The sequence below is a fragment of the Falco rusticolus genome, chromosome 2 (assembly GCF_015220075.1).
Source record: "Falco rusticolus isolate bFalRus1 chromosome 2, bFalRus1.pri, whole genome shotgun sequence".
In the NCBI taxonomy this organism is placed as follows: Eukaryota; Metazoa; Chordata; class Aves; order Falconiformes; family Falconidae; genus Falco; species Falco rusticolus.
This window is the reverse complement of record NC_051188.1, coordinates 77,486,549-77,512,273: the sequence shown is the minus strand read 5'-3', so window position 1 is coordinate 77,512,273 and position 25,725 is coordinate 77,486,549. Positions and strand designations below refer to the sequence as shown.

Below are 25,725 nucleotides of genomic sequence, written 5' to 3'. Positions count from 1 at the left end.
ACTGGCCCCGCAGGAGATAGCCACAGCTCCCAGATGGACAGAAATGGTCACGAGGGTCCTATAAAGCATTAAAATGCTGCACTGGTGTATAAACTGGGGGCTCTCACCTGCCTCTTTGAAGTGGTCTCGAAATACCAATGACAGTTTCATGTTGCAGGGTTACTTATTCTCAGTACTGCCCAAAGTCTAATTTCAGGGCAGCTTTCTTGTTTTTTTCCCCTCACCAATCCATGGATGTGGTTAATTTAAGGTTTAAAAGGCTTTTTCTCACACATACACACACACACCCATATATGTTTTCCACTGAAGTCTGTGCTTTTTCCTAGACCCACCCAAATTCCAGTACATAGCTCACTTGTGTGCCAAGCTTTCATACTCACCATGCAATGAATGGAAAAATGCCCTTTTTTCCACTTCTGCACATTTTGGGGGAAGGAGGGGGAGCATGTGTAGAGGAGAGGGAAGAAAGGCCTCCAGAGGAGTCCAGTTATACCTGTTATTTCAGAGAAGAAACAGAGAAGAGTCCCAGGGTTGTCCATGGGAACACTGTTTCTGCCCACCTGTGGAGGTGCATGGGGTCCAAGCCTGGTTGCTTGGTTGGGACTCTGAGCTGTATTTGTGGAGTGCTAACGAGATTTTAAAATTAATAATTATAAAGTAAAAGTAGCATAAGCTGCTAGCTGATATGTTTCCATTCTGTTCTTATAAAGTACGTTAGTAACACTCTTGAACACATCGATATTTTATGAGAGGGATGAAAAAAAAATCAAAGCTTAATGATGAGAAATGTTGGGGAGTTTAAAATGGAAGTGATAGTTTTCAGCTGCGTCATCCTGAGCTCCCTTTAATAGGGTATTTCAAGCCATGAGCATCCTGGTGAAAGGTGGTGGACTGGCTGCAAAGGGCTTCTCTTGTTGGCCACAGCGGCCTGGCAGAGAGAAGGCTGCAGGGCTAGAACCTTTCCACCCCTGCCCATGCCTGCCTTCCTACAAGAACTTCCATTGTAGTTCATGGGGTGGCAGGAGACCCGAGACCATGGGGAAGGAGCCAGCAAAGCCCTGTCCCCTCCTGCTGCTGCATCTCCAGGGTGAACCCCAGGGCTGTAACAACACGCAAGCTCCATGCAGTCTATTTCATTGCACTCACTTCCATGGGGATTCTCTGATGTCTGGTCAAAGCAGGTCCCCCTTGATTTCCTCTTCTCAGTGAAGGGATTAATGACATCTCTCTGACTTACAGAGCCACCTAGTTTCATGAAGCTTGTTGGAACATAGTTTCTGAAGCCTCTGTTCACCTGCCAAGTTAAGCTGAAATTAGCCTGTGGATTTAAGTATGCGGGCTGTTTTTTATCCCTTTGTTGTGAAGGAATATGCTAGGTTAATTATTTATCCTTTCCATCCACAAAATTTTATCGTTATACAGAATCTTATTATCACTCATATTGCAAAAACTGGAATAAAAAATACATAGTGTTTAAGAAAAAGCTGTTTCCTGAGTTTGTTGACTGGGAGGTTACACAGTCCAGGTTTGTATGTCTTCCAGATAAACTCCCAAGGAATCAGAGGGAAGAGAATATTTGTTTTCCTCATTGCTTTCCCAAATTACTCGATCCCTGCCAATTTCCATGACACAGACCCCTCAGTCTGCTGCAGAGACTGTGGCTTCTGAAAGGGAGGAAATAGCATGAATGTACTGGTGCACATCAATGTTTTTTTATTTTCTCGCCAAACCAAAAATACCAAAACAAACAAAAAAAATATGAAAAAGGTTTTGATTTTTTAAAAAAATAGTAATAAAAAAATCATTCTGGACTGAAGATGCTGTTTGTTCAAACCAAAACTAAACCTTTAATTTTGCTTTGACGTTTGTAGAGATATGTGTGTGTGTGTGTGTGTGTGTGTGTAATGTAAATCAGGTGAGGAACAAAACATTGCTTGAAGTGACAGGTTGCAACATCTTACTTTCACAAAGTCAAAACAAAAGTTTTTACTTTTCAAAATTATTTTCAGACTTCTTCAGTCTAAGGTGCTCTATCTTGTTCACATGAATTCATTAGATCTTTCATCTGACCTAAATCAACATTTGCAGCCGTTAAGACTTTTGGCTGGAAAATCTCAGCCTTCTGTAGCTGTAAAGACCACATGAGTTTCCTGGCTGGTTTGGGAGCAAGTGAAACTTGTGCAATGAACTGTTCCTCTAGGAGAACACAGCAGAAGCAATGCCTGTCCCTGTTGTTGTGATCCGGGGACATAACTGTGTGATTCACTTGTCGTTTTCCTTTGTCCTATAGTTTCTTGGGAACCTCCATAAAAGCTTTGTGGTGCTGTGTTACAACAGGGTGAAAAAAACCCAGCAGCGATGATGTGCCCAAACAAGAAAAAAACTTCCTGCTGTTTTTCAAAGTTACTACATTTCCTTATACTCAAAGGAGGCTATTTTGCTTGTTTATTTACACATACCTTATCTTTATGACGGTTCCTTTATGAACCCATGTCATCTCAAAAGCTCCGCAATGTTTTACAGTTGGGAACTTGGGAAGGTCTAGCTTTGATCACTGAAGTGATTAGACTGAATAGAACATTGTTCATGTTCTGCTGAGAATAGTTTCCAACTACGTTCAGAATACCACAAACTTATTTTTAAAATTCTACAATATTCAGCAACTTCTACCTTGGTTTTTGTAAGTTTTACAGATGCTGTGAATTTCAGAAGTCACTTTGATGTTTTCCAAGCAGCCTGATTTATGAGAACAAAAAATACCACCATTCCCCAATTACTTTCTGTCGCCTTGTTATAAGGCTTGATACATCAATGGAAATATTGTCTGGCTGAGGAGGCCAGGCATAAAGAATAACTGGGGTATGAGGAAATCAACTACATCTCCCACAAGAGATCATTCTTTCAGTGGAAAAATCAAACTTTTTGATCCCTAACACTGTGCTTTTCCTGTAATATTTAATTTAATAAAGCCTCCATTTTCATTGAAAAACACACTTGATGGGAAACATGTAACTAGACCTAGTAGACATTTATGTTATTTTAGTGCTGTTTATATGTTGTTTTAGTGCTGTTGAACAGAATTCATATTTTGTAGACAATTGCTAAAGATAAGTGGTTGCAAAAAGTAGCTAAGCAGGACCATGAATATATCAAATTGCAGCAGCGTATTTCAAATGGGGTTAAGATAGTGCTATTGCTGGAAGTCGTACAGACCATGACTCCAGCAGTCAGATGACAGCTTAATGGCAATGCAGAAAAGTCCTTCATTCACTGCTCTAGTGACACACTGTCAAACACAATCTTTCCCAAAAGGACATGTCGTTTCTGAAAGCACTTCCTCTGCTCCACTGCTGTATGCTTGACTTCTTGTCTGCAGGCAGCTTGATGCCACAGCATCTGCAAGATCCACCTTTTCAAGTCCAGAATTTCAGTTTATTAATTATTTCCCAATGTGCCTCTTGTTCACAGTCCTTCTTATCTGTTCCATGACCAAATCACTCATACTTCTAGGGTAAAGATCTTATTTCCTTTCTGCTATTTTGACCATAATTTCCCCTTCATTAATGCAAACACCTTTTCATTACTTCATACCCATAAAGCTCACAGCCTAACCTTTCCACAGCTACTGCCCTGCCCCCCATAGCTCTTCTTTCTTTTACTCTTTGTTGGTATCTCATTCCTCTTTCTCAGCAATGCCTGTTTTTTGTGACTTTTTGCCCCCTTCATGGTTTATACTTCTCTTATGCCATTCCTATTTGACATACATGAAATTCCCCCTTTCACCAGATTCCAACCAAATCCTGAAAACACACCTGTTTTGAGACACATTACAATTTCAACAAACATCTGCTCATCTTTATGTTCACCTAGCAAGTTCCTCCTTTGTGTTGTATCATGTCTCACTTGCTGTTAGATCTGTAATCATTTAGAGCAGATCTAAAGTTTTCCTCTTCTTTGTTCATCTGACTGCAAAGCGTGTTGAGGACCTACAGCATGGTGAGAATTAACTTGTTCTGCTTACAGGCTATGTTCAGCATCAGCATTGATAACAAGTGATTTCTTTTTTGGAGGAATTCTTTTCCAGGATGGCTCTACGTACTGCACACCTGGGATACCTTGAAGGATGCTTCTTTATCTAATAGTGAGTTTTCTCTGAAAGAAACTTGGAGATACACTTTTTAAAAATTTGCCTGTGAATACCAGACATCTCGAAACCTCACTATGAGATGTTAGTTCAGACCTGGCTGCCAAGCATCTACCAAATTGAGACATTTCTAAAGGTATATCCACTGCAAGACCAATTGTTGGATTCTGTAGGCTGAAATTTCTTCTTTGTTCATGTTAGTCCTCTGAAAGGTTTCTGTCTAGCCTGAGCTAGTTTGCTAAGGCACCAGAGTCAGCGGAGAGAGCTGGGTACCTCCACACAGTGAGTCTGCCTCTTCTTCCTCTAACGCCTGGAGGTGCCCAACTCCTTGCAGTGCCTGATAAGCTGAAACTAGATCTTTAACTTTTAGACAGCTGAAATTATCTTATCCTTGCATCTGTATAGCAAGGCTAGTGTTCCTGAGGGGTGCCAAGTTTATTGCTTCTATAGAAATCAACTATTCCAGGGTATGTGATAGTACCCCCACTCTTCTGGGAAGCATGAGGCTTATGTACATATATTATATAGTACATGTGTATATTTCAGGTTGGAATATCCTAAATAAATACATGCCAGCCTGACTCGTACTGATGAAGCCTTTTGGGTTAAATCCCATAGAAGATGCTGTGCAGTGTGGAATCCAATGCAAGATTACACAACATGATGTACTCTTTCCATCACACATACAGTTCAGTTATTGTTAAAGAATGTAAATTACACACTGAAGCAGATGAACAAGGTTCTTTTATAAAAAACATGCTATCTAGGAATCTAAAACAAGATAAGGGAGATGTCTGCTCTGTTTTATAGGGCTTTGACTATGACATTCCCTACCACAGGTCAGCTTGCTTGTCTATGTCATCAACATATACACTGCCACCACGTCTTTACCAGAGTACGGATGCATCATACTTATACTGTGAAATGCTTCCTCATCCATGTTGTTTTTACTTATGGACCTTCAAAAAATGTCATCAGGGCCTGCCTGTGAACAACCTGCATCCTACACCTTTGTCACCACTGCTTATTTCGAATGATCCCCTCTTCACAGTGTGGCTCAAATCTGCCTCTGCTTTTCAGCATGCCTAACCTGCCATTCAGCAAGATGGAGCTAGTAATCAATAGAAAAAGATAACTAAACCAGAGCCATTCAGTGGCACATATTGTCTTAAGCTGATCAAAGTAAGATAAAAGTAGTTTCTGTTCATAGCACCTGAAAGTTTTAGGAACTCGACAAATTCTGAATCTTTGACCACTGTTTTCTTCTGAGGCTGGGAAATGAGTATCTGGTCCTTCTTCCCAGCTTTTTTGTGGATTTCAGTGTTAATGTTTGAGCTCATATAGTATGTATTATGCTTAAATCAAAGTTTCTAGTGAGAACACAAAGGTTATTGACTTCTGTGACACTGTCAGTCTTTATGTGACAGCTTGGGTTTCTTAAGATCGTATAAAGCAATCAGAAATAGAAGCTTTTCCTTGAATATGTAATCATATTTGTAAGACCCAAAGAAGTAACGCAGTAATTAAAGGCATAGTGCCCCAGTCTTACATTTTCACAGTTTACCAATCAGAGCTGTATCTGCAAAGGCAGAACTCCGCACCACGGTACAGTAGTGGAATATATCACTGGAATTGCTCCACTGAAATGATTTCTTGGATTTCTGTACATAAAAACTAAGAAATTGTCTTAAATTAAGATTTTATGTTCCCTATCACCTGAGACCTTGCAAAAGGGAGGGAGATTTAACTACCAATAAATATTATTCCGGGTCATGATCAAGTCACAGCTTTGGTCATTTTACACTGACAGGAAAAGACCTCAACACTAAATTTTAGAGCTTTTTGTTCCTAAAATGTATATTTAAGGTTCAGGACATCTCTTATGGATTTTTTTGTTAGTTTGTTGGTTGGTTTGTTTTTTTAAAAACTGCAAGAATAGAGCAGAGTATGAACAAACTTCAAGGACCAAGCACTTCTCAAGACTTGGGCTGAAGCACCAATAATGTTTTTACCTGTATTGAAGACAGGGAGTGAGGCTTGTAGCCTTAATTGTGTTGGCATAATTATCTCAAGAAAAGCAAGAGTATGAGGAAAAATTAGATATATTTCTGGCAGTATGACAGACCTTTAGACCTCTGCAAAGCTAGCTGAATTATGGCATAATACTACAAATTTTACTTGTTGGAATCTGTTTGCACAGATAAAACCAAACAGACCTCAACTTAGAGCTCACGGTGTGATGCTGCCAGCTGAAGAAACCTTTCTGGCCTCTACATTTCCCATTAGAGTATAAAAGGGCCACAGTGTGAATGAGAACCAGACCTGAAGCCTTTTGTTTGTCCATTATATATAGATAAAAATATCATTGTTAGCTTTCCCACACCTGCCTGAGTTGTATTCACTACTCTTGTGGAAGCATTTTTACACAGCAGGCTATTTCAGTTTTTGACTCTTTACTGTGATGTGATAAAAGCTTTCAGCACCATTTATGTAGCTCATTTCATGACAGGTAATGGACACTGAAAACTAGCACCCATGAGCTGACATTTGCTATGTTAATTTATGATTCATAAACAGAATCCCTTATAACAATTGACTTCCTGCCTAATCTTAGGGGAAGAGGAGCTGTGATCTAAAAACAGTAAGCTGGGAAGAGTCAAAGGACCAGCTGCCATGTATGGTAGAGGCCACCAAGTATGACAGTTAATGAAACTCAATATGGTAATAAAATAAAATATTGCCTTAGAAGTTTTTCTTTTTTTTTTTCATCCTAAGCTTTTGCATTGTTGTGAGAATGTTTTGACATTTGCCTAAAAAAATGAATCAGAATTGCAAGTGCTCTGTATCACTCAGACACCTCCTCCCACATGCTGGTATACCTTTGGTGTGTGAATGAAGCCCAGCCTTGCTCAAATGCTGTGAAAATCACAGAAAGCACATCTTTGCTTACCTTCCCTTAGTCCCTTTATTCATTGGTGCAGTACACAGTCTACTATGGAGAGAAGGGACTGTTGATAGGTTTGGTGTTGAAGTGTTTGAGGAAAGAAACGTTTAGGAAACATTATTTCTGGATAAGGCAGCAGGAAACTGAAGCCTGTTTGCTTGGCCGAGAGGCTGGAGGGGGTTCAGAAGAAAATAGGTGGCATGGAAGTTTCCAGGAGTAAGTATAGGCAGCTTTGAGTGAGATCATCACTGAGCAGAAAACAAGGGAGTGCTTAGGGGGATCTTTACAGACAAGGTCAGAAAAATTCAGAAACACTTTTTCCAGTTGACATTTTCCTTGGAAAATGTTGACTGAAATAAAAATCATTTAAGCAGGAAGAATTTATTTACTGGTGAAAGTCTATATTATTGTATATTTTTATCAGGCTATGTAATTCTAGTGAGAAGGGGAAAATTTGATCATAATATATTTTTTCCCTTTTCATCAGTTCATGCTAAGAATATACCTTTTAAGTCATCTAAGTAGGTGTACTGTTATATATATTGCTTCATTACAGATTACGGCAATTTGTTCAACAAATAAACATTTTTATCATATAGCCTCTATGCAAAAGTGTGAATTGTAGATAAGGAAAAGTTCATAATGTAAACCCAGAGAAGTATCCTGCAAGCTCCAATCTAACCAAGAGTGAATCACTTCAGTTAAAGCAACAGAGATTAAATTAATCTAAGCAGGTGATAATTTTCTTCCAGTCAAAACTTGTTTTACTTTATCACTTTTGATAGAGACGGTGGCTTACCCAGGCTCTGTAAGCATGGACAACTCTAGGTGACACTCTCCATGAGAAAAACAAACCAGAAAGGAGTCAAGTGTGGTTCTAAAGGCACCAGACTGCAGTTCCCAAGGTTTAGACTTCCCCTCCACCTTAAAACCCAGGTAAAATGCATTATGCCCTGAAGGTCAGATTGCACAGGCTACTTTGAACCACGTGGAAGAAAGACATTTCTTAATCAAGAAGCCCTCCTGGGAGGCAACAGAAAGGCAGCTGGCTCTCATACCTCAGCAGACACAGTGCAGGGAGGGAAGGGGCTTTGCAAGTAACGAAACGCCTAGATCAAAGTGACCAGATGCTTACCACTGACACCCACAAAGTGAGCCAGATCTCCTCAGCAAGGACTCCAAGGAGATTCTCAAGCCTTGGTCAGCAAAAGCTTGCAGGGCTTCCCAGTATCCCCAAGGGTGTCCTGAAGACACAGGGAATCTGCACAACGCTGTGGTACTTCCCTGAGATACATGCTGGGTCCAACTTATGTCCCAGCAGTTTGGTTTCAACCTTTCACCAAAGACAGCCTGAGGTTTGCAAAAGGCTCTGCTGGAAGGTGGAATTTGCCAGACACATTTCTCCACAGTGGGTAAAAATGACCACAGATGTGTTATGTCAAAAATATGCCAACCCTCACTATGTCCAAACATTTACTTTGTCCAGTAAAGTATGATAATACTTAGAGCATTCATGTCATTGCTTGCTCTCTCTCTGCCTGACCATGACCTCTAACTTGCTGTGAACTTCAGATGGTGCTAGTCATACAAAGATAATTTCATACGCTTAGGAGGAGGAAAAGATGCTGTGGCTCTTGCCATTTTCCTTCCTTTCTCCTGCCCAATTAGTAATGTATCCGCTGCTTTTGGCTGCTCTCCATGTGTTTTTCACACCATTCAGGCTCAACAGGTATAGAATGAGCAGGCATTTCAATTCATGCACCCCCAATACAAGGCAGCTACTTTTTTCAGCTGTGCCCTGTTTACTCCAAGAGCATGCACATGCTGAACACCAAGCTATTTACCATATTAATGTTACAAACACATTGAGTGTTAAAATGATCCTCAAACCTGTAGTAACTCATTCAAGTAAGTCATGAATGTTGTCTCATCCCAAGGGGTCAAGGATAGCTCAGCAGGAAGGAGGCTTTGAATAGTTAATACTTAGTGAATTTGTTTGGGCTGAAAATGTTGATTTTAACTATTTGATGCTCTAACCAGTATTTTTTGTAATTTCCATATACACAGTGTAGCCAACAAGGTAAAGACTTTTTCCTCCATTAAAAAAAAACCACCACCACAACAACACCCCCCCCCCCAAAACAAAACCAACAACAAACCAAACACAACTCCCCCAAAAACAAAATAAGAAAAGCCCAAAACAACTGTGCCATAATCTGCTTTGTTTTTCCTGGAAACAGAGTGAATCAGAATTTATTTCAAAATGTTCTGAGGTTCAGCATGCAAAACAGTTAAGTTTCTGTTTTTCTTGGCCCCTCACAAGAGTACTGCTTGGTACTTCACAGCTTTGGTATCTACCTGTTCCCAAAGAACACAGCCTGTCTGTGTGAACTGTGTGTCTTAGGAGAGAGAAACAGGAGAGCAGGAGGGAATAATAGTCCAAACTGCTTTAATATATCCTGGACAAACAAAAATTTCAGCTCCCATCAGGGCTGTGGGTCGATGGCTTGTTTGTTTCATTGCATGAGGAGCCAGGATAAAAAAGAACTGTTTGTTTTCATTTGAAATTCTATAAAAAGTAACAGGACTGAAGTATTGTATGTATGTTGGAAGACTGAAGCCCAAGTCATCTGCTGCTGTTTTTGTCTCTAGGCCATGCCTCATTTACTGGGATGAAATTCTTGGGGAAGTTTTTGGTCTCTTCTACACTCTGCTTTTCAAAAACGATGCCAGTTTGTACTGTACAACCAACACTATGTTACATTCCAGGCTTGTTTCCCCCCTCCTATAAGCTGATTATTAGAGATTGCAGAGAGCATAGTGACATTTTACAACCAAGGATATAAAGAAGACATTTCTGTAATAGCAAATTGCCCCCTTTCCCCCTCAATTTTAAAAAAGAAATCACAGGTAATACAGGAGAACACAGACAGGTAGGTAGGCAGGCACTTGATCAGAAAGACCCTAGAAATGCCTCTAAATACAGCCAAAGGCAAGCGAGGAAGTGAGCTTAGTTAAAAAGTAATGCAGATACTCCTGGTTCACAAAGGAAAGCCAGCTTTGTTCCTTTTTATGATCAGCAGGGAGAAAAAAGGAACTTATCTGTAAATCTCTTTACAGCCTGATCCCTGTGTGAAAACAAAAAGTGAGGCAAAACCAAGCTACATTGAAGTAGAGGGGAATTTGCACCACAGGCTCAGGCTGTGATTACTGAGGATAAGCCAAACCTGTTGTAAACAAGTAGTTTGAAGACACATGCAAAAGTTGGAAGAAAATGAATAATGTTCTCCAACTCAGACATGTTTACATTCTTTATACCTACCATAGAAAACTTACATAATCTTTTCTTATTCAGATAGGTAACAGGGACTGGATAAAGTTCTAGGCAAGCTTTCCCACTATGTCAATGAAAACTTATTTTTGCATTGAAAAAAAGAACCAGAGCTGACTGAAAGGTATGCTTCTAAGACCCTAAAAAGCACTACAGATTTCTATAAGAAAAAACCTCTGGCAGTCAAACATTTACAGAGATAGGTTCAGCATCTGCCACCCTCCCCAACATATAAAAATATCAGCCACATACATTACAAACCTCACATTCAGTAGCTTGCATCAGTGGAAAGACCAAACCATGACAGCTTTTGCTTTATCATTGCTAAAATGCCTGTATCTCAAAGTTCACAAGAAGGCATAATCTTATATACATTTTTCTTTTACAGACAGTTTCTAAATCCTTAAATTACTAATATAAGAGGAAAATAGGAAAAGAACCTACTCATTAGCTTTCAGTTCCGCACAGTCTCCAAAGCACTGTTAAGCATGTATGCATTTCTGACAAATACCTCTTACCTGTAAAAGAGCAATGTTCAGATTCCTTACTAGATGTTATCGTCATGACAAGTCAAACAATCTTTTTTATAAAAGGTTAGATGTCTTTTCAACAAAGCATGTGTGCATGGTTAAAAAAAAAACCAAAACAAAACACAACCCTCAGAGAGTCTCTCTTCCCTCACTGTCAGTCAAAAGCAAGTTGGAATAAGTCTGAGTTGGAATTACCTGAATAAAGAAACTGGAGAGAGGGAGGGAGGAGAGGGAGGGAGGGGGAAAGAGAGAGAGAGAGAGAGAGAGAAGAAAAAAAAAATAGTCTGAGAGGAGACTCAGTGATGTCAGCAGTATGTCTTAAGGAAACCTACAGCTGAGCCCGGCAAATTTTATAACTACGTTGCACTCAACACCTAGTTACGTGGTAAGCAAATACCTGCTTAAGAGGAAACTGATGTACTTTTAAAGAACGTCAGTTAATCTTTGACGGAACTTTAGCCAGGTTGATCAAAGTCCCTCAAAGGCCTTATTGCCTAAATAAATAAGGTTACAAGTGGCTGTATAATGCTAAGAAAAGAGTAAGAACAAAAAGTCAACATTATTGATTACCCCTTTCCTGTTGGCAAAAGGGAGGCTGAAACTCATCTGAAGCAAATTCATACTATGGTTGTAACACACTGAGCTGTAACAGCCACGGACGCAGCTGAAATCCCTGACCACCAAAGTTTCCAATCTGTTTCGCCACAACACTCTTTTCCTTTGATGACTTACTCTGGGTTTGCTTCAGTGCCTTTCTGCTCGTTTCCTAGATGCAGAAAGCACAGAGAGTGATGATTTGAATTGGGGAAGGTTCAGCACATCGAAGAAGACATGTGGATGTTTGCCATCTGTAAAGCTTGTACACTGCTGTTTGTACCACTTGGTATTTGACGGGACTCCCTGAACTGAATGCAAACAGCAGCAGTGAAAGAGAGGTCACTGCAGTACTAGAAAGGTTAATGTGATAGCCCTTGCATATCATTCTTCTGTGTCCATGTTCCCAGGAATACTGCTTCCAGGAATTACATAGCTCATTAAGCTAGTCCAATACACCTGTAGCTCAGCATCACCTGCAGGGACATCCCATGGTCCAACCGATGCCAGGTTAACTTCATTCCTTCTCACTTGTGGGAAAGAGGAGATCAACACACGATGAATTGTTTACTAAAAAAATTCTGACCACCTCAAATTCACAGAGAACGCATTATCAAAAACAAAATCTCTCCTTTCCTCAGCAGTGTTGGTAAACAGACATTTAAATGCCATTAACAGACATTAATAATATCATGATATGCAACCATAGGAAACTAGAGGCTGGAATTCTGCCGTCAAGTGGTCAGCTGTGTAGGCATTCAGGCAGTGCCAGCAGGCAGCAGCTGTTTTATATTTAAAAGGATAACAGTTAGATGTGATTTTTTTTCCCTTTGCCAGAGACTAAAGAATTTCACACGACTTGAATTCTTCCCCAGATCCATGAACCTGTTGCACTGGTATCTCTTTCTCTATATTTACTATGAGGGAGACGGCAACAGCTCCTATCAGTTTTCATTGTATATATATAGATATATATATATAAAATGCTTGTGGATGTCTTCTTCTCCTTTCAGAGAAGCTCCTTTGTTTGCAGAGCCCTCTGCAGTGTCATGGGATAAAGCACCTATACTAGAAACTCTTTTTCGCTATCTGATTAAATTATGTTTAGCTGTAACTGAATTATACATTATTAAACCCCCCCAATTACACCTTTCCTCTTCTTTCTTCGGACAAAGTTTGGGAAACTGCCCAAATCATAACTGAATATGAATATTCTCATGTGCTAGTCCCATACATCCCCCAAATCAGCATCCATGGCAACATGGTGCTTGTGAAATCATCTGCAGTGTGAAGGGTGGTTGGGAGAGCGTAATATGAGGATATGCTCTGAACGATGCATTTCACATTTTGTGCAACCACACTACAGTTCAGTTTTAAATTTTTGTACTGTTTTGCTAATACCCTGTGGATTCTTATCCCATTCCAGAAGACAGACCAGCAGAGCAGAGGGTAGAATTTAAGTTGTATGAGCATTTCCCAGCTTTGCACGCTTGACTTGAAAATGTAAATACCTTTCTTTGAACACGATTTTCCATTCATCCATTCAGCAGAGAGCTCACAGGTGATCAGGGCTCTGAGGACGAAATGATGACTACAAAACCTGTCTCCCAGGAAGCTGTGAAGAGGCTCCAGAAGATGACTGAGTTGGCTACACTGCTTATGGACATGTAAAACGGTCTTCAAATTTCTCATCCCCCCATTTTCTCTCTGCTTTAATTGTGCTGCTTCTTCCCCAACTTTGCACCGTCTCTGGTTGTTTGTACAAACCTGTCAGTGAATCCCGTCAGGCTGCTAAACCAGACAGAAAGTGTCATGTGTCTGTTCCTTTCTGCAGGGTTACTTTTCTGCCAGTCTAACAATCTGAGACACCCCATCTAGAGGCCACCTGAGTTTGGGAGCTCCTACAAAAGGAGTGAGAGGAGTGCATGGCCAGCAGAGGAAAAGCAGGACATGGGTTACCCCAAGTGAGCAGCCTGCCAATAGCTGTCTCTGCTCAGCTCTGACTCCTCCTTTATTACCAGCAAACTATCTCAGTCAAGTGTTTACTGGCAGGTGACCACATGCTCCAGGATGGTTCCCACACTGCTGCTGAGGTGGGCCAAAAGAAGAAACTAATTTGTTAGTTCATGCCCTCCAAAACATGTAAACTCATGTGTTCTTTCTTCAGCTTTACCTCAGTACCGAAACTCAAGAATCTGCCTCCTTACAGCAACAACAGGTAAGAGTTCAAAAGTTTGGCCAAGATAAGTTGAAATACTTATCCAAAATTCTTCAATCAATAAAGCTGAGCAGGAAATCCCATGATGATAAGGGGCTTGCTCAGGGCATTTTCAGTTCTTATGTTGGCTCTGGTTAAATTTAAGTTAGGAAAAGAGACAATAAAACTAGAATCCCTGGTAGTAAAGTTAGTCCTACACATCAGATCTGCACCTCCAACTTAACCTCCATCAGAAAGTTAGTTCTTTTACTGAAAAAGTTCTTTGGGTTTTTCATGTGGAGTGTGACCTGTGTGGGGAGCTCATGAGGATGTCTGCAGTGAGAATGGGGAAAAGCCACAGCAACAGTGACGCTGGCACTCTCTCTTCTCCTTTGTTTCTGTGAGCCCCAAATTCATGACTTAAAAATTAGACACAGGATATAAAGCAATTGGGATTGGTATATAAAACCAGACACAAGACTAGAAATGGACCTTGCACAAAGTAAGGTTAAAATGTCCTGAGCAGAGATGTCACCTGAGAACCGCTGAACACCTATTTGTACTTTATGTACATATCTGTGTAAAGCTGAGCCTTGTCTACTCCTGCGCAGATTCTTAGAAGTACTGAGGAGCACAGCTCCCAGAGGAATCACACTGGTGACTGGACACTGTTGCATACATGATCACTCAGGACTCAGACTGCCTCTGTAACACTGGGATAATAGTACAGCCAAACCTTAGAACAAATGCAAAAAAGATGGGAAGGAAAAGCACAAAAAATTATCTCTTGTAATAGCGCATTTATTTTTAGTGCACCCTCCAAGTCAAAACAATTTCATAAAGTGTTCAGTTCTGCTGGCTGGAGGCCAGAACTGTTCTGCCATGATTCGTGGTGCTCTGCATTCTGCAGCCATTTCAGTCCTGCAGCCCAAACACTGCTTTTATATTTCAGTACTAAACTGATAGAACTTAATGTTTTCTGCATGTACCAGCTGGCTTTCTACCTTCATCTACACAAGTTATTTTTTTCTATTTTTATTGTAGGCTTTTGAAAAACTGCATCAATAATAGCAAGGCTTTCAGTAAGCAGAAGGGTGAGTGAAAAGCTGGCAGGAGTCCTGCCTAAGTTGTCCATGGGCTTATTACTTCAAAATGTGTCTTCATTTGAAAGCAAGTACTGTAAAACCAATGCAACAGAAACTGTCCACTTCATATTAACAATAACAAAGTATAACACACAATGCAGAACTAATCCCAAATACCATTTTGTCAAGAATTACTTGAATTACACCTTGTCATTCAGTATGTGACATGTCCAGGATTAAAAGTACATTCACTAAAAAGGGTAAAAAAGCCACACATTGTTATGCACATGAAAGAATTTGATTTTATAAGTAAGAAACTAACTTTAAAATTATTTTCCTGTTCATGAACTTACTAGAAGACACCCTGCAGCTAAGGTTTCGGTGACTTTCTTGCGTGGAAATAGAAATACATACTTTTCAAACCAGAAGATTGAATAAGAGACATTCAAAGTATTTAATCCAAAACTGGTTCTTGTTAAACACAAAGAAGCTCTCCTGTGACTTTGCGCTCTCTTTACTGTCTGTTTTCTTGAATTGCTTTAAGATATTCTCCTATTTTTTGGTTTTTTGCCCTGTGCATTGAACTATTCATCTAAACTGTAAATCAAACCATTCATCTGCTTCTTATTGATCAGGTTCTTGATAAAAAAAAAAAAGAATTGAAAGGGCTAAAGTTCATTACACAAATTCCCATGAGTTCAGGAAAACATAGGACCTGAAGGTGCTGTAGGAAATGCAATTCTCCAAGCACATGAATGCTAAGGGGCACATGAATCTTCACACTCCAGCGAAATCAGAAACCATGCTCTCACAGCATTGTGTGCTCTTAGGACAGTCAATACACATTTTTCCATCTTCTTTCTTTTGTTGCCTCTTTGTTGACATTGCAACAGCATCTGCACCAAGGAATTCACAGCACATTACCTAGGCTGCTACGGTTTAAAGTGGTGGTTTGCGTACAAGCACTCCGCCATGTGTTCTTTGCATTATGAGAGGTTGTGGCTGAGACTGTCGTTCCAAAGGAAGATTCGTGCACATGAAAAACATATAATTGGAATGGGGTTTTATTCCACTTGATGAGCTTCACACGGAAGGATCTGGCTGAGGAGGTCCCAGCTCTGTTCTCAATGAAGCAAGCAGTGACCTTTGTGGAAACCCTGTTACTGCAGCAGTTAATGCTTTCAAAAGCTTCAACTTCACCCCAAGTAATTTGGATCTGAGAGGACTGTAGTTGCTGAGATGTGTTTTATCTGTTCACATTAGGGAAGGTGGTTGTTCTTCATCCAACTGGCTTGGGGTTTCAAAGCCTCAGCAAAACTGCTGTCCTGCTGGGGATGGAAGGACTTTGACAGCAAACCTCAGCTTCCAAATTTAAGCTCCTGCCTAGGAGTGTCGCTTCTTCATGACAAAAGTACTGACAAGTTATTGCCCAAGATGTCAAAAGGATTACCAGGTAGCAGAAAGCTCTGGAGAAAAAGCAGCCCCCTGAGAAAAGACACTCATTCCCAGGCATGTTTGGCTGCCTTCTCCCCAGCTGCGGAAATGAACATCCTCCGGTTTTGGTCCTAGCCCAGAGTCAGGGCAGATGCACAAGCAGGAATTCAAATCCAAGCTGACTTTCTACACTAGAGTGAAAATTACAATAGGCTTCAGATCCAAGAGGGATTTTAATTTCCCCTCCCCCATGAATCTGGCCAAAATGTCCGAAGCAGTCAAAATTCAGCTCAGATTCCTGGAACTGGGCCACATGACTTCGCTTTCTGAAACACTGTGGTGGGTGCATGCTCAGTTTGCCACATCATGAGACAGCAGGATGCATAAAGCTATCCATACGGATGATCTGCTCACATTGCTGGTAACACCCCAGCAGGCAAAGATGCTTCCTGTAGCGCTTCTATGCTCATTCTTACGAAAGCAAGATCAGACAGCTTTCCAGGTCACTCAGGTTGTAGCTTTAACATGACATTGGTTTTATTGCAATAGGATCAGATCCACAGTCATGGAGAGCTATGCTCTGCAAGACCCAATCCTGAAAATTGCTCTTAGCTACAAGCAGTATATCTGGCCTAAGAAATGGCCCAGGGTTATGGTCCAGAAGAGCTGCTCCAGGGGATGTTGGGAGAAACAGGGCTGAAAGCAGTCAGCTGTGAGAACCACTGACTCAAAAAAAAGGGAGACAATTTTCTCTTATCTAGCACTTTCCTCCACTTGACCCATGATGGTTGGTCCCCCTGGTGTGCCTGTGGCTTCTCCTCAAGTGTGAATTTCCCTAGTTAGAGTTGTCCTGATGACCAGAAATCTTTCTGGAAAATGCTGGAAAGCCCCAGCTTCTCAGTTGTTGCATCCCTTCTTCTATTGATGTGTTTTCTCCGGCACAAAGAACATTCCTCAGTCAAAGAAAAACCTGCATATGCAATACCTCCTAGCTATATCCTGTCACATATCTTCAGTAGCACACTTTGAAGGACAGCAAGGGAAAGGGAAATCTCTCCTAGTCAGATTTCAGTTTCTTAGGGTCACTGAACCTGCAGAGTCCGCTCTGAATTTTCCACCATGGGGCCTCAATCTCTAGTTCTGAAACACATTTCATAGCAGTCCACAGCAGGTAGGTTAGTCTTTTTCCTTACCTTTAAAACTCAGTGATATTTTAATGGAGCTCTGCTTTGGAGTGATTTGAGAAGTACTTGGAATGGGCAGCAATAAAAGCCTTTTGAAAATACACATTATGTACTTTCTTCACCGAATTTCTTTGAGCTGTACAAACCTGTGATTCTTTGGGATAAAAACGTGGCATTACTATTACCAGTTTCAGATGCCAAGACTAGATGGCCTCTCAGGAAGCAGTACTAAAAAGGCAGAACAAATTAAGCAAGTAACTGTGCATTTTAAATGTCTTCATGGAAAATAACTGCTGGCTTGAATGAAAGGAAGCATAGACTTTTTCCATACTTTATCAAAGAAGATTATGAAACGAACCTACAAACAACTACTGAGGTTGTTGGCAGAGCGTATGACACTACTAAAGTGCATGAAAAGAAGGTAATAAAGGGAAGGGTAAAGAATTTTCAGTACACAGTGTATGTACAAAGACTACCCCCAGGCTTACTATCACCAACATAGATCATGGCATCCCTACTACGAAAAGGTTAGGAAAGCCGTCTTCCAAAAGCAAAGGGCAAACATTTGTCCAGACAGTGCTAAAAAGCCTCAATTTTAAGATTAAATGTTGTAGAAAGCAGAGTTGCCATCATTTAATCTACTGAACTCAACTCTGAGAGGAAGTAAAATATAATCCATGATATTACAGGGGAAGAAAATGATTGTTTTGTGAGAAGATGATGGCACAGGGGTGCTGGCTGCACCCATTGTCACTGTGATTGCACCACAGTTTCCATTGCAACCTCCTGTTTTCATATACCATAAGCATTGCAAAATGCTGACCTTTGGGGCTGCATTTTTCCATGCTTGCTCCGTGCCCCAAAGGTGAATTCTTTCGGAAAGTCTGAGCAAAATCTTTTCAGGGACCGTGGCTGTTATGTTTTGGCTGTTGCCAGCATGGCTTCCCTGGGGCAGATTGTATAGCAACTTCTTTGTTCCTCTGAGCTATAATAAATCCTACCATCCATCATGTAAAGCAGAAAATGAAAAGCATGAAAAACAAATCAGAGCTCTCCTGATTTCAACTTTTGCAAGGACTGTTTAAGCTTGCAAATGGCAGCAGGTAAAGAGAAGAGAGATTTAACTGGGAGGTACTGAACCGAGCAAAATTCTTCTCTAAAGATAATTGCTGACTACCATATTCACATCAGGAACACTTGGGTTACAGAAACAGCTATTGACAAATGATGTTAAATACAGTCTTCAAAACATGGCAACGTGACAAACCTGTGACAGGAAACTGTATTTTGTCCCTTCGGGTGTCTGTTAGATGAGACACTTGCTTTTCTCAAGCAGTTCATTAAGAAGTAAAAGGGTGCATGTTCCCATGCACTGCCATGTTAGCTGGTTTCCTAAAAGGCTGGGTAAGTCAGAGCCAAGGGCACTAGATGCTCTAGATTTTTCAAAAGTAGGACACTTGAAGGAGCCTTAAAAGATGGGCATAGATGCTGAACTACAGGTACCCATGCTCGAAAATGCAGTCTCAGGGCTTTAAAGACCACAGACTATGCATTAGGATAGAAATGATGGGCAGCTCTTAAAGCCAAAACCAATCCCAAAACAAAAGAATGTCTACTATTTAGCCATAGTGCCCAGGTGGCCTCATATACCCCCCCGCATTCTCATGATTTTATCATTCATGGAAAATATGTATGAAAGGTACTGTACAGACAGGAAAAGCCAGTCTCCTTACAGGCCGCAATAAAGACTAGAGCTGCCCAAAGGTCTCTGGGAGTGCAAATGTATTTGTTTCAGTAGGTCTACTCTATGAGGATACACACCCTCCAGGTTACAGCTTAATTTGGTGCCAAGTTGCTGGTAGAGAAAATCTGGTTGCCATATGATCTTCCTTTAATACTGCTGAACAGTTGGTTAATATTCAGTTCTATGTTCATCTCACATGATTTAGTCTTATAGGGATTTCAGTCACAGATTTTAAGGTACAAGCTGCCTGAAAATCTGGGATAAGCTTTCTGGAAACAGATAGGATGGCTTCAGTAAAACATCACAACCAGTGTACAGAAGACCAAACAAGTTACAGTGAAGCCTTAATTTATGCATCAAAACTTTTGCAGGCAATCATGAATGATTCTTTAAATTCCTTCTTTCTCTGCATCTCCCAGGCTATCAGCAGATATGGGGAAGAGAGCAGCACTGCTGCTTGTCCCTGTCTGGGGACTTGTTCCTCCACTGAGTCCAGTTTGGCTACATCCCTGCATAGTGCGTCAGCCTGCTTAGCTGGAACCATTCAGACCAACCCTTTCAGTCTGTTTCTTGTTGAACTGACCTTGGCTGAATTTGCATGACTATCTCTGGTGTTCTGTTATCTGTTTGATTTCTGCAGTATTCCCACCATCATAATCTTTTCAGATTCAGTCGTTCCCATGCCTTGATTTCACCTCTTATCCTCCTTTCACTTTCCTCATTTGTCTTCAAATGATTGCACTTTACGTCTACTATTGTTCCAACTTCAGCCTTTGAGTGCCTGATTATCTGCTTGCCTTGACTGTATTTTTCAGTCCACAAAAACATACTGTTCACAGGCTGTCTTGATACAGTAGTATTTGACATTAAATATAATGCTTTAATGCAATACTTTTAATCTCAAACACAACAGAATGACTAGCAAAGATGAAGTTTACAAGGAACACAAAATAATCTGCTTGTTTTATAACTTCCTTTTCCTAGCTGCAACAATTAATCTACATGACAATTATTATTAAATAATTCCTCCAGTTTTGTATGCTATCTAAGAATGTGTGTCAGATATTCAATTACACCTGCACATGGACCTTAACATCAGACCATCTGTGGCTTTGTTCTCTAATACATCTAGTATTTGTAATACCTGATTAAAAGCAAAAAGAACGATGGTGAATTCATACTGTTTTGTCATTCACTAAAGTTTTATATGAAGCAATTTCTTAATGCCCATAAAGCCTTATGACACTGTTGTGTAGGAGCTCACACACAGCTTTTATCAGTGCATTTATGCGGAGCACCCTATATTTCTCCTGCTTCCCACAATATATCTCAGCTGAATGCTGTGATGAATCCAGCAGAAACAGTGACTGGAGTCACAGTGGAGTGTCTCCACCCTCCGTACTTTTCCATGTACTGCTGGAGTATTGATACCTTGACTACTGCAACATACCCTGATTTGAAGTCACACTGTCTCTTCCCCCTACTCTGCAGCTAACCGCAGCATGTTGACAATTGATTTCACCAGGACAATCAACTCATACCTCTGGATTGCTTGGAATGAAAGCAACTCTTTTCATCAGGGGTTCATTCAACTATTTTCTCTATTCAGCTACCTTGAACTTCCACTTGCTCCAATATACCTTTTCAGATATTTTTTTATTTTCTGCTTTGGCAGAGTTTGTCCCTAAAAGGCCAACTGTGATATTTATCTCTTCTTGGAGGACATCTGCTTTTAACTCTTTCTTGGAGCATAGTTTTCTGATGAAGGAACTGAGCCCATTCAGGAGTGTCTACTATGTTTGCATTGCAGGGTGGATTGCAAGCTTCTAAGGCTGGCTAAGGCAGGCTTCAAAATACATCCTTGATATTTACTTCACCTTTGTGGTATGTGGTTCACCACTCTTTCCCCACTCTAATTGTTGGTGTTATTGGCTCAACTGCATTTCCACAGAAATTAACCTTTAGCACACTGCCCTTGTGCCTTGCTTTCTTGATCTTCCCTCAGATCTCTCCCTGCTTGTCTAGCCTCAGAGCTCAATTTTCTGCAGGATACTTTTACTTCTTTTGTTTCACTTCAGCCTTGGCTTGTTTACATTTTCCCCATATTGCCTTGTTTTATTGCTCCTCTAGACTGTTGTTAACTATGCGTACTTTCCATTAACTTCCTTCACTTTGTTTTTTGTCACTTTGTTGAGTATATATCACAGCTGATCTGTGGTGAGATTTCCTCATCCTTGCAATTCAGTGGCCTGAAAAGTCACCAAAACCCACCTTAGAGGACTGCCTGCAAGAGCTATCCTTTAACACAGTCCTGTACTTGGACACAGGCGGTTCGAGGTGCTTTCCCCAGGAGAACAGATGCAGGGAAGCCCTGTACCTTGACTGAAGCCATAAGGTTTCCACTGAATAACATGGATAAGATGGTATTGAGCCAGGTGTGGGGGACACACAGACTCCATGCAGGCAGCTCACAGAGCTACACAGGTGACTTTGTGTCAGAGGACAGCCTGAGTTCCCACCTGGGTGATGGAGTCTGGCTTGCTTTGGACAGCAAGAGTGCAACATCTGGCCCTGGCCACACAGTGGGCTCTGACGTGGCTCTCCTTCCTGCTGGACAAAATAAGCTGACCAAAAAGACACCCTCTCTGTCCAGAAGAATGCAGTGAGCCACACTGACTTTTTTTCTGGAGCTTAGCCATCAGGCTTAGGCCATGGAAAGGGCTCTGGATTTCCAATAAGTTGAACCTCCAGGAATCTGGAACTATCAGAACTGAGTGAGACAATTTAATTCCAGCATTGGCAAGACAGTATTTGGATGCAACACATTACAAGATGTCCTGCCAGTTCTGGTTTTGGGCACACACTCTGAAGCAGGTGAATCCTTCCTTATTTGTAGTTCCACAGCAAGTAAAGTGTTTCACAGAGCTCTAGCAAAGATGAAACGAGCTGGCTGCTAGAAAGAGAGGGCTGAGAGAAGTGGTCCATCTAAAAGAGCTACTGTACCTGTTGCCAGAAGTTTCTGAAATGAAAGCAAATTACATTAAAATAAGTGTAGTCTACATCTATATCTGCATTGAGATAGGTACCTATATGTACATAAAATGTGAATCTCTATACATTCATTTGTACTAGGTGCCATGTGTTCTGTGTGCATGTGTTTTGTGTGCATGTGTAGTTTCCAGAAGTGAACTTTTCCTACTTTCCTTGGCAGACCAGATCACTTTCACCTCCTGTGATCCAGATACCATGGTGTCGGAGAAGGAATGAGTCCTTTCTTCTACTTGGTTTCTGGAACTACTTCACTACAGACTATTTCTCATTTTTATATATCTGTTCCTGACACACTTGCTCATCAAAGTACATCTCTATCTCCCTCACTCTCCTATTGTCATGTTAAGAGTAGGCTGAGTGTTGTGGACTTTGGCAAATGAGTCTTGAAAAATGAATCTTAAGAGCTTTGATATACAATAAAGAAGGTTGGGCTGGATGGTGTTGCCAAGCTTTGAAAAGCTTCTGTAAAAATGTACGTTTTCCTATAGTGCTACAAAGCCTATATTTACCTAATGGACTGTTGAGAGTCCAAAGGAGCTTCTACAAAATTTCTGGTAAATAGTATTTGTTTTAAGAATTGATATACATGCCAAAAACAATACACTACATTTATCAGCTTGGAACTATTACAATCTTTTCAGTAAATAATATCCTGGTTTCTGAAAAAGCCTAAAATGTGTATCTAGTCCAATTGTGTCACCTCTCATTTCCTTCAAAGAGGGGGAAAAAGGCAAAGCTAAGTCTGAAATTCTGGTTTGAATTAACTGCCACTTTATCTCTAAGTGACCTCTTCGTGCAAAGCTGTTACTGCAATACTGTCTCTGAGATCATTCAGTCATCTCCGACCCCTGCAATGTGTGAGTACAAGGTAGTTAATACTATCAGCACTATCATCTTGCATTTGTGCAGGACTTCTCATCCAAAATGTTCTAGCTCCTTGCAGGGTGATCCTCCTGTTGGGGACTAGGCTGCACTTTTCAGGGGCAGACTCATACTGTAGGTGCTGTATTAAGTATTGCAAATTCCCCAACAATGTCAGGTGGAATTATACACTTTAACTCATTTCAGTGTGCTACTCTTAAAGCAAATAACCCTTCCTAAGGTGAAAACCAGCAACAAGTGCTCTGAAGTGCTGCACAGCTATTGAGAGAAGGAAATCAAGAATATTCCAGGTCTTATTCTTAATTCCACTCACGTTTTTTTACACCTCTCTGGCAGTATGGAGACATCTAAGAGCAAGAAAGGTTCAGACCCTCTAACAGAAAATGCAGGGCTACAAAGGGTACTTAAACAGAGAGACTTGGTTATTCAAGCTGTGATAGAGCCCTAATTCTTGTCAGGAAAATCTGGTGTGGTAAAAGGTTGAATACTTCAATTGGGATGGTTAAAAATCTGATTAATTTTCTTCATTACAATGAAGGTAATTTAAACTCATTACACTATTCCTTACTGTCAGTCATGCCAGCCCCTCACTCTCTCCTCTCAGCCATGCACCCACAAATAAATACCTTTCCACACCAGTCCATTTATTCCTGGTCACTCCTCCTCCTTGCTTTTCTCAGCAGACAGGGGCTCTTCTTCCCAATGGCATCTCCTGAGTGTGTCAGCAGTCAGTTGCTGAGGACTGAGAAGCTCGTCCTACCTTCCTTCTGCCCCACTGGTTACTGAAGCTCGGTCGTTTCTTCTAGCTGGACCCGTTCCTGACTGCTCCTGCAGCTTCCTTGCTCTCGGCTGCTGGAGAAGGTTGAGGTGGTGAGCCGGAGAGCTGGAGAGCAAAGAAGAAAGAAGAGAATTTATACTTTGGTATTTTGGAAGCTGGAATCCAGGGAGAAGCTTAAGAACGTGACTTGAGGCCAAAATGCTTGGCTCTCCAGTTACAGAGCAGAGCGAGACAGGTTTATTCCTATCGCAACACTGTGGCCCATGTCTTGTTGAGAGCTGCCAGCACTGCTGATGCGTGGTGGCTTCAGAGGAACCTCTCCTTCACTCATCTGTTTTCTGCAGCACTGTGGGAGGAAAGGGATAATAGGAGAATTAGCAGCACTGCAAGAAACTTGCCTGAGATAGAGCGGTCTAGTGTGGAGCATAATACATACCACATTATGAGATTGTGTGCCTGGAAGTTATTATCGGGACATCTGGAGGTTACAATTCCTCTTGTCATTGTCCTCCTCAGCTGTCCTCCCTTCCCCTCATTCCAGCAGAATTGTGGCCCTCAAACTGTTAATTTGGTCTTTGACTACTATTTCATTTATCCCAGCTGCCGAGTTAGGAGGAAAAAGAAAAAAAGCAGCATCTCACTGAAAACAGATGCTGCCTCTGTACTAAGCAGATAAATTGAATACATAAAACATGGGTTGTTTACAATGTTGATTCTTTGTAAAGTTTTAGTGTTTCTATCCTTGATATTAAAATTCCAAGTACATTGTATCACTTTAGTTTTGATCCATCTGGATTAGGGAAATAGCCCGTTGGCATTTCTTATGAGTACTGTAAATTAAATGGACTAAAAATTTACCACAGAGATGATAGTAAGGAGAAAAACCCCTGAGAACTGCTTTTACTCCTGTAGAACATATGCAGCTTTTCTAGTCCACATTTCTCCACTGTCATTTACATTTCTATGCAATTTCTTTCTATATCCAACATGTATAACTTTAATTCATTGAACTAAACCACACACTCCCAAGACAGACCTGCATACACACACAGAGGAATACAGCTCCATGCAGAGAGGCTGGATTAAAGCTGTTCCAGCATACTCTTTCTCAGAGTTTGCTGACTCTCCAGCAAACAGCAACAGCATTTTGCCATCTTGTTAGCAGAACTGGGACAAACACTTACCTTTGTTTTACTACAGTGCAATAGTCAAAGCTGACCCTACAGACTCTGAGATAAAAACTGATCTTTTTGTTGGAAACACCTGATCAGTGTTTACAGTTCTATGGAAATAGAACAATGTACATGCTACAATAACCTTGAAAAGTCAAATGAGAAATGCCTGTGATTTTCAGATATCGAAGTTAACCAAGGAATGATCTTTGCAGCTTCTTAGATCTATTGAAACAGTCTTTTCCTTAGGAAAGACAGACAGGGAGTTTGCGGTCTGCTAGGGCCAGCAGAATTTGGAATTTGTTAAAGTTTCTAGATTTTGTGCCTCAGGTTACGTTAAACAGAATATGTATGTGAAAGCATATTGGTGTCTACATTGATGTATGCTGATTTTCATCTCAGTAACAGGAAAAAAAATTACAACAAAAATGGTCTGGCAGCAAAGCTCGCTTCAGACATGGTTAGGGACATGTAAGTGAAAGAAAGAGCTAAGGTCAAAGTCAAAGCATGGCAACTGCAGAATTTCATGCACTACATGTTTATACATGTTTTCATCTCCTTCCACCTCCTTTGGCACTCATGGTGTCTCCCCCAGGCAGATCCAAGCAAGATGCCACAGATATCCTGGCAATCACTCCATCTGGGGGTCCAGGCT

The 25,725-nt window shown here is 40.8% G+C and overlaps 1 protein-coding gene across 3 annotated transcripts in view; it reads right to left on the bottom strand.

Moving 5' to 3' along the window:
* The window catches only part of KCNJ15 (potassium inwardly rectifying channel subfamily J member 15), a 37,074-nt gene extending 12,850 nt beyond the window's left edge, over positions 1-24,224 (bottom strand). Inside the window, exon 1 of one of the 3 annotated variants that reach the window (XM_037378121.1) lies at positions 23,747-24,224. In XM_037378121.1, the coding sequence (XP_037234018.1) occupies positions 23,747-23,764 (18 nt within the window). In that variant the 5' untranslated portion in view covers positions 23,765-24,224. Of the gene's footprint in view, positions 1-10,937; positions 11,316-23,746 lie in introns of those variants that run through there. The other 2 variants (XM_037378124.1, XM_037378123.1) reach the window with 2 other exon arrangements.
* Positions 24,225-25,725: the final 1,501 nt, after the last annotated feature.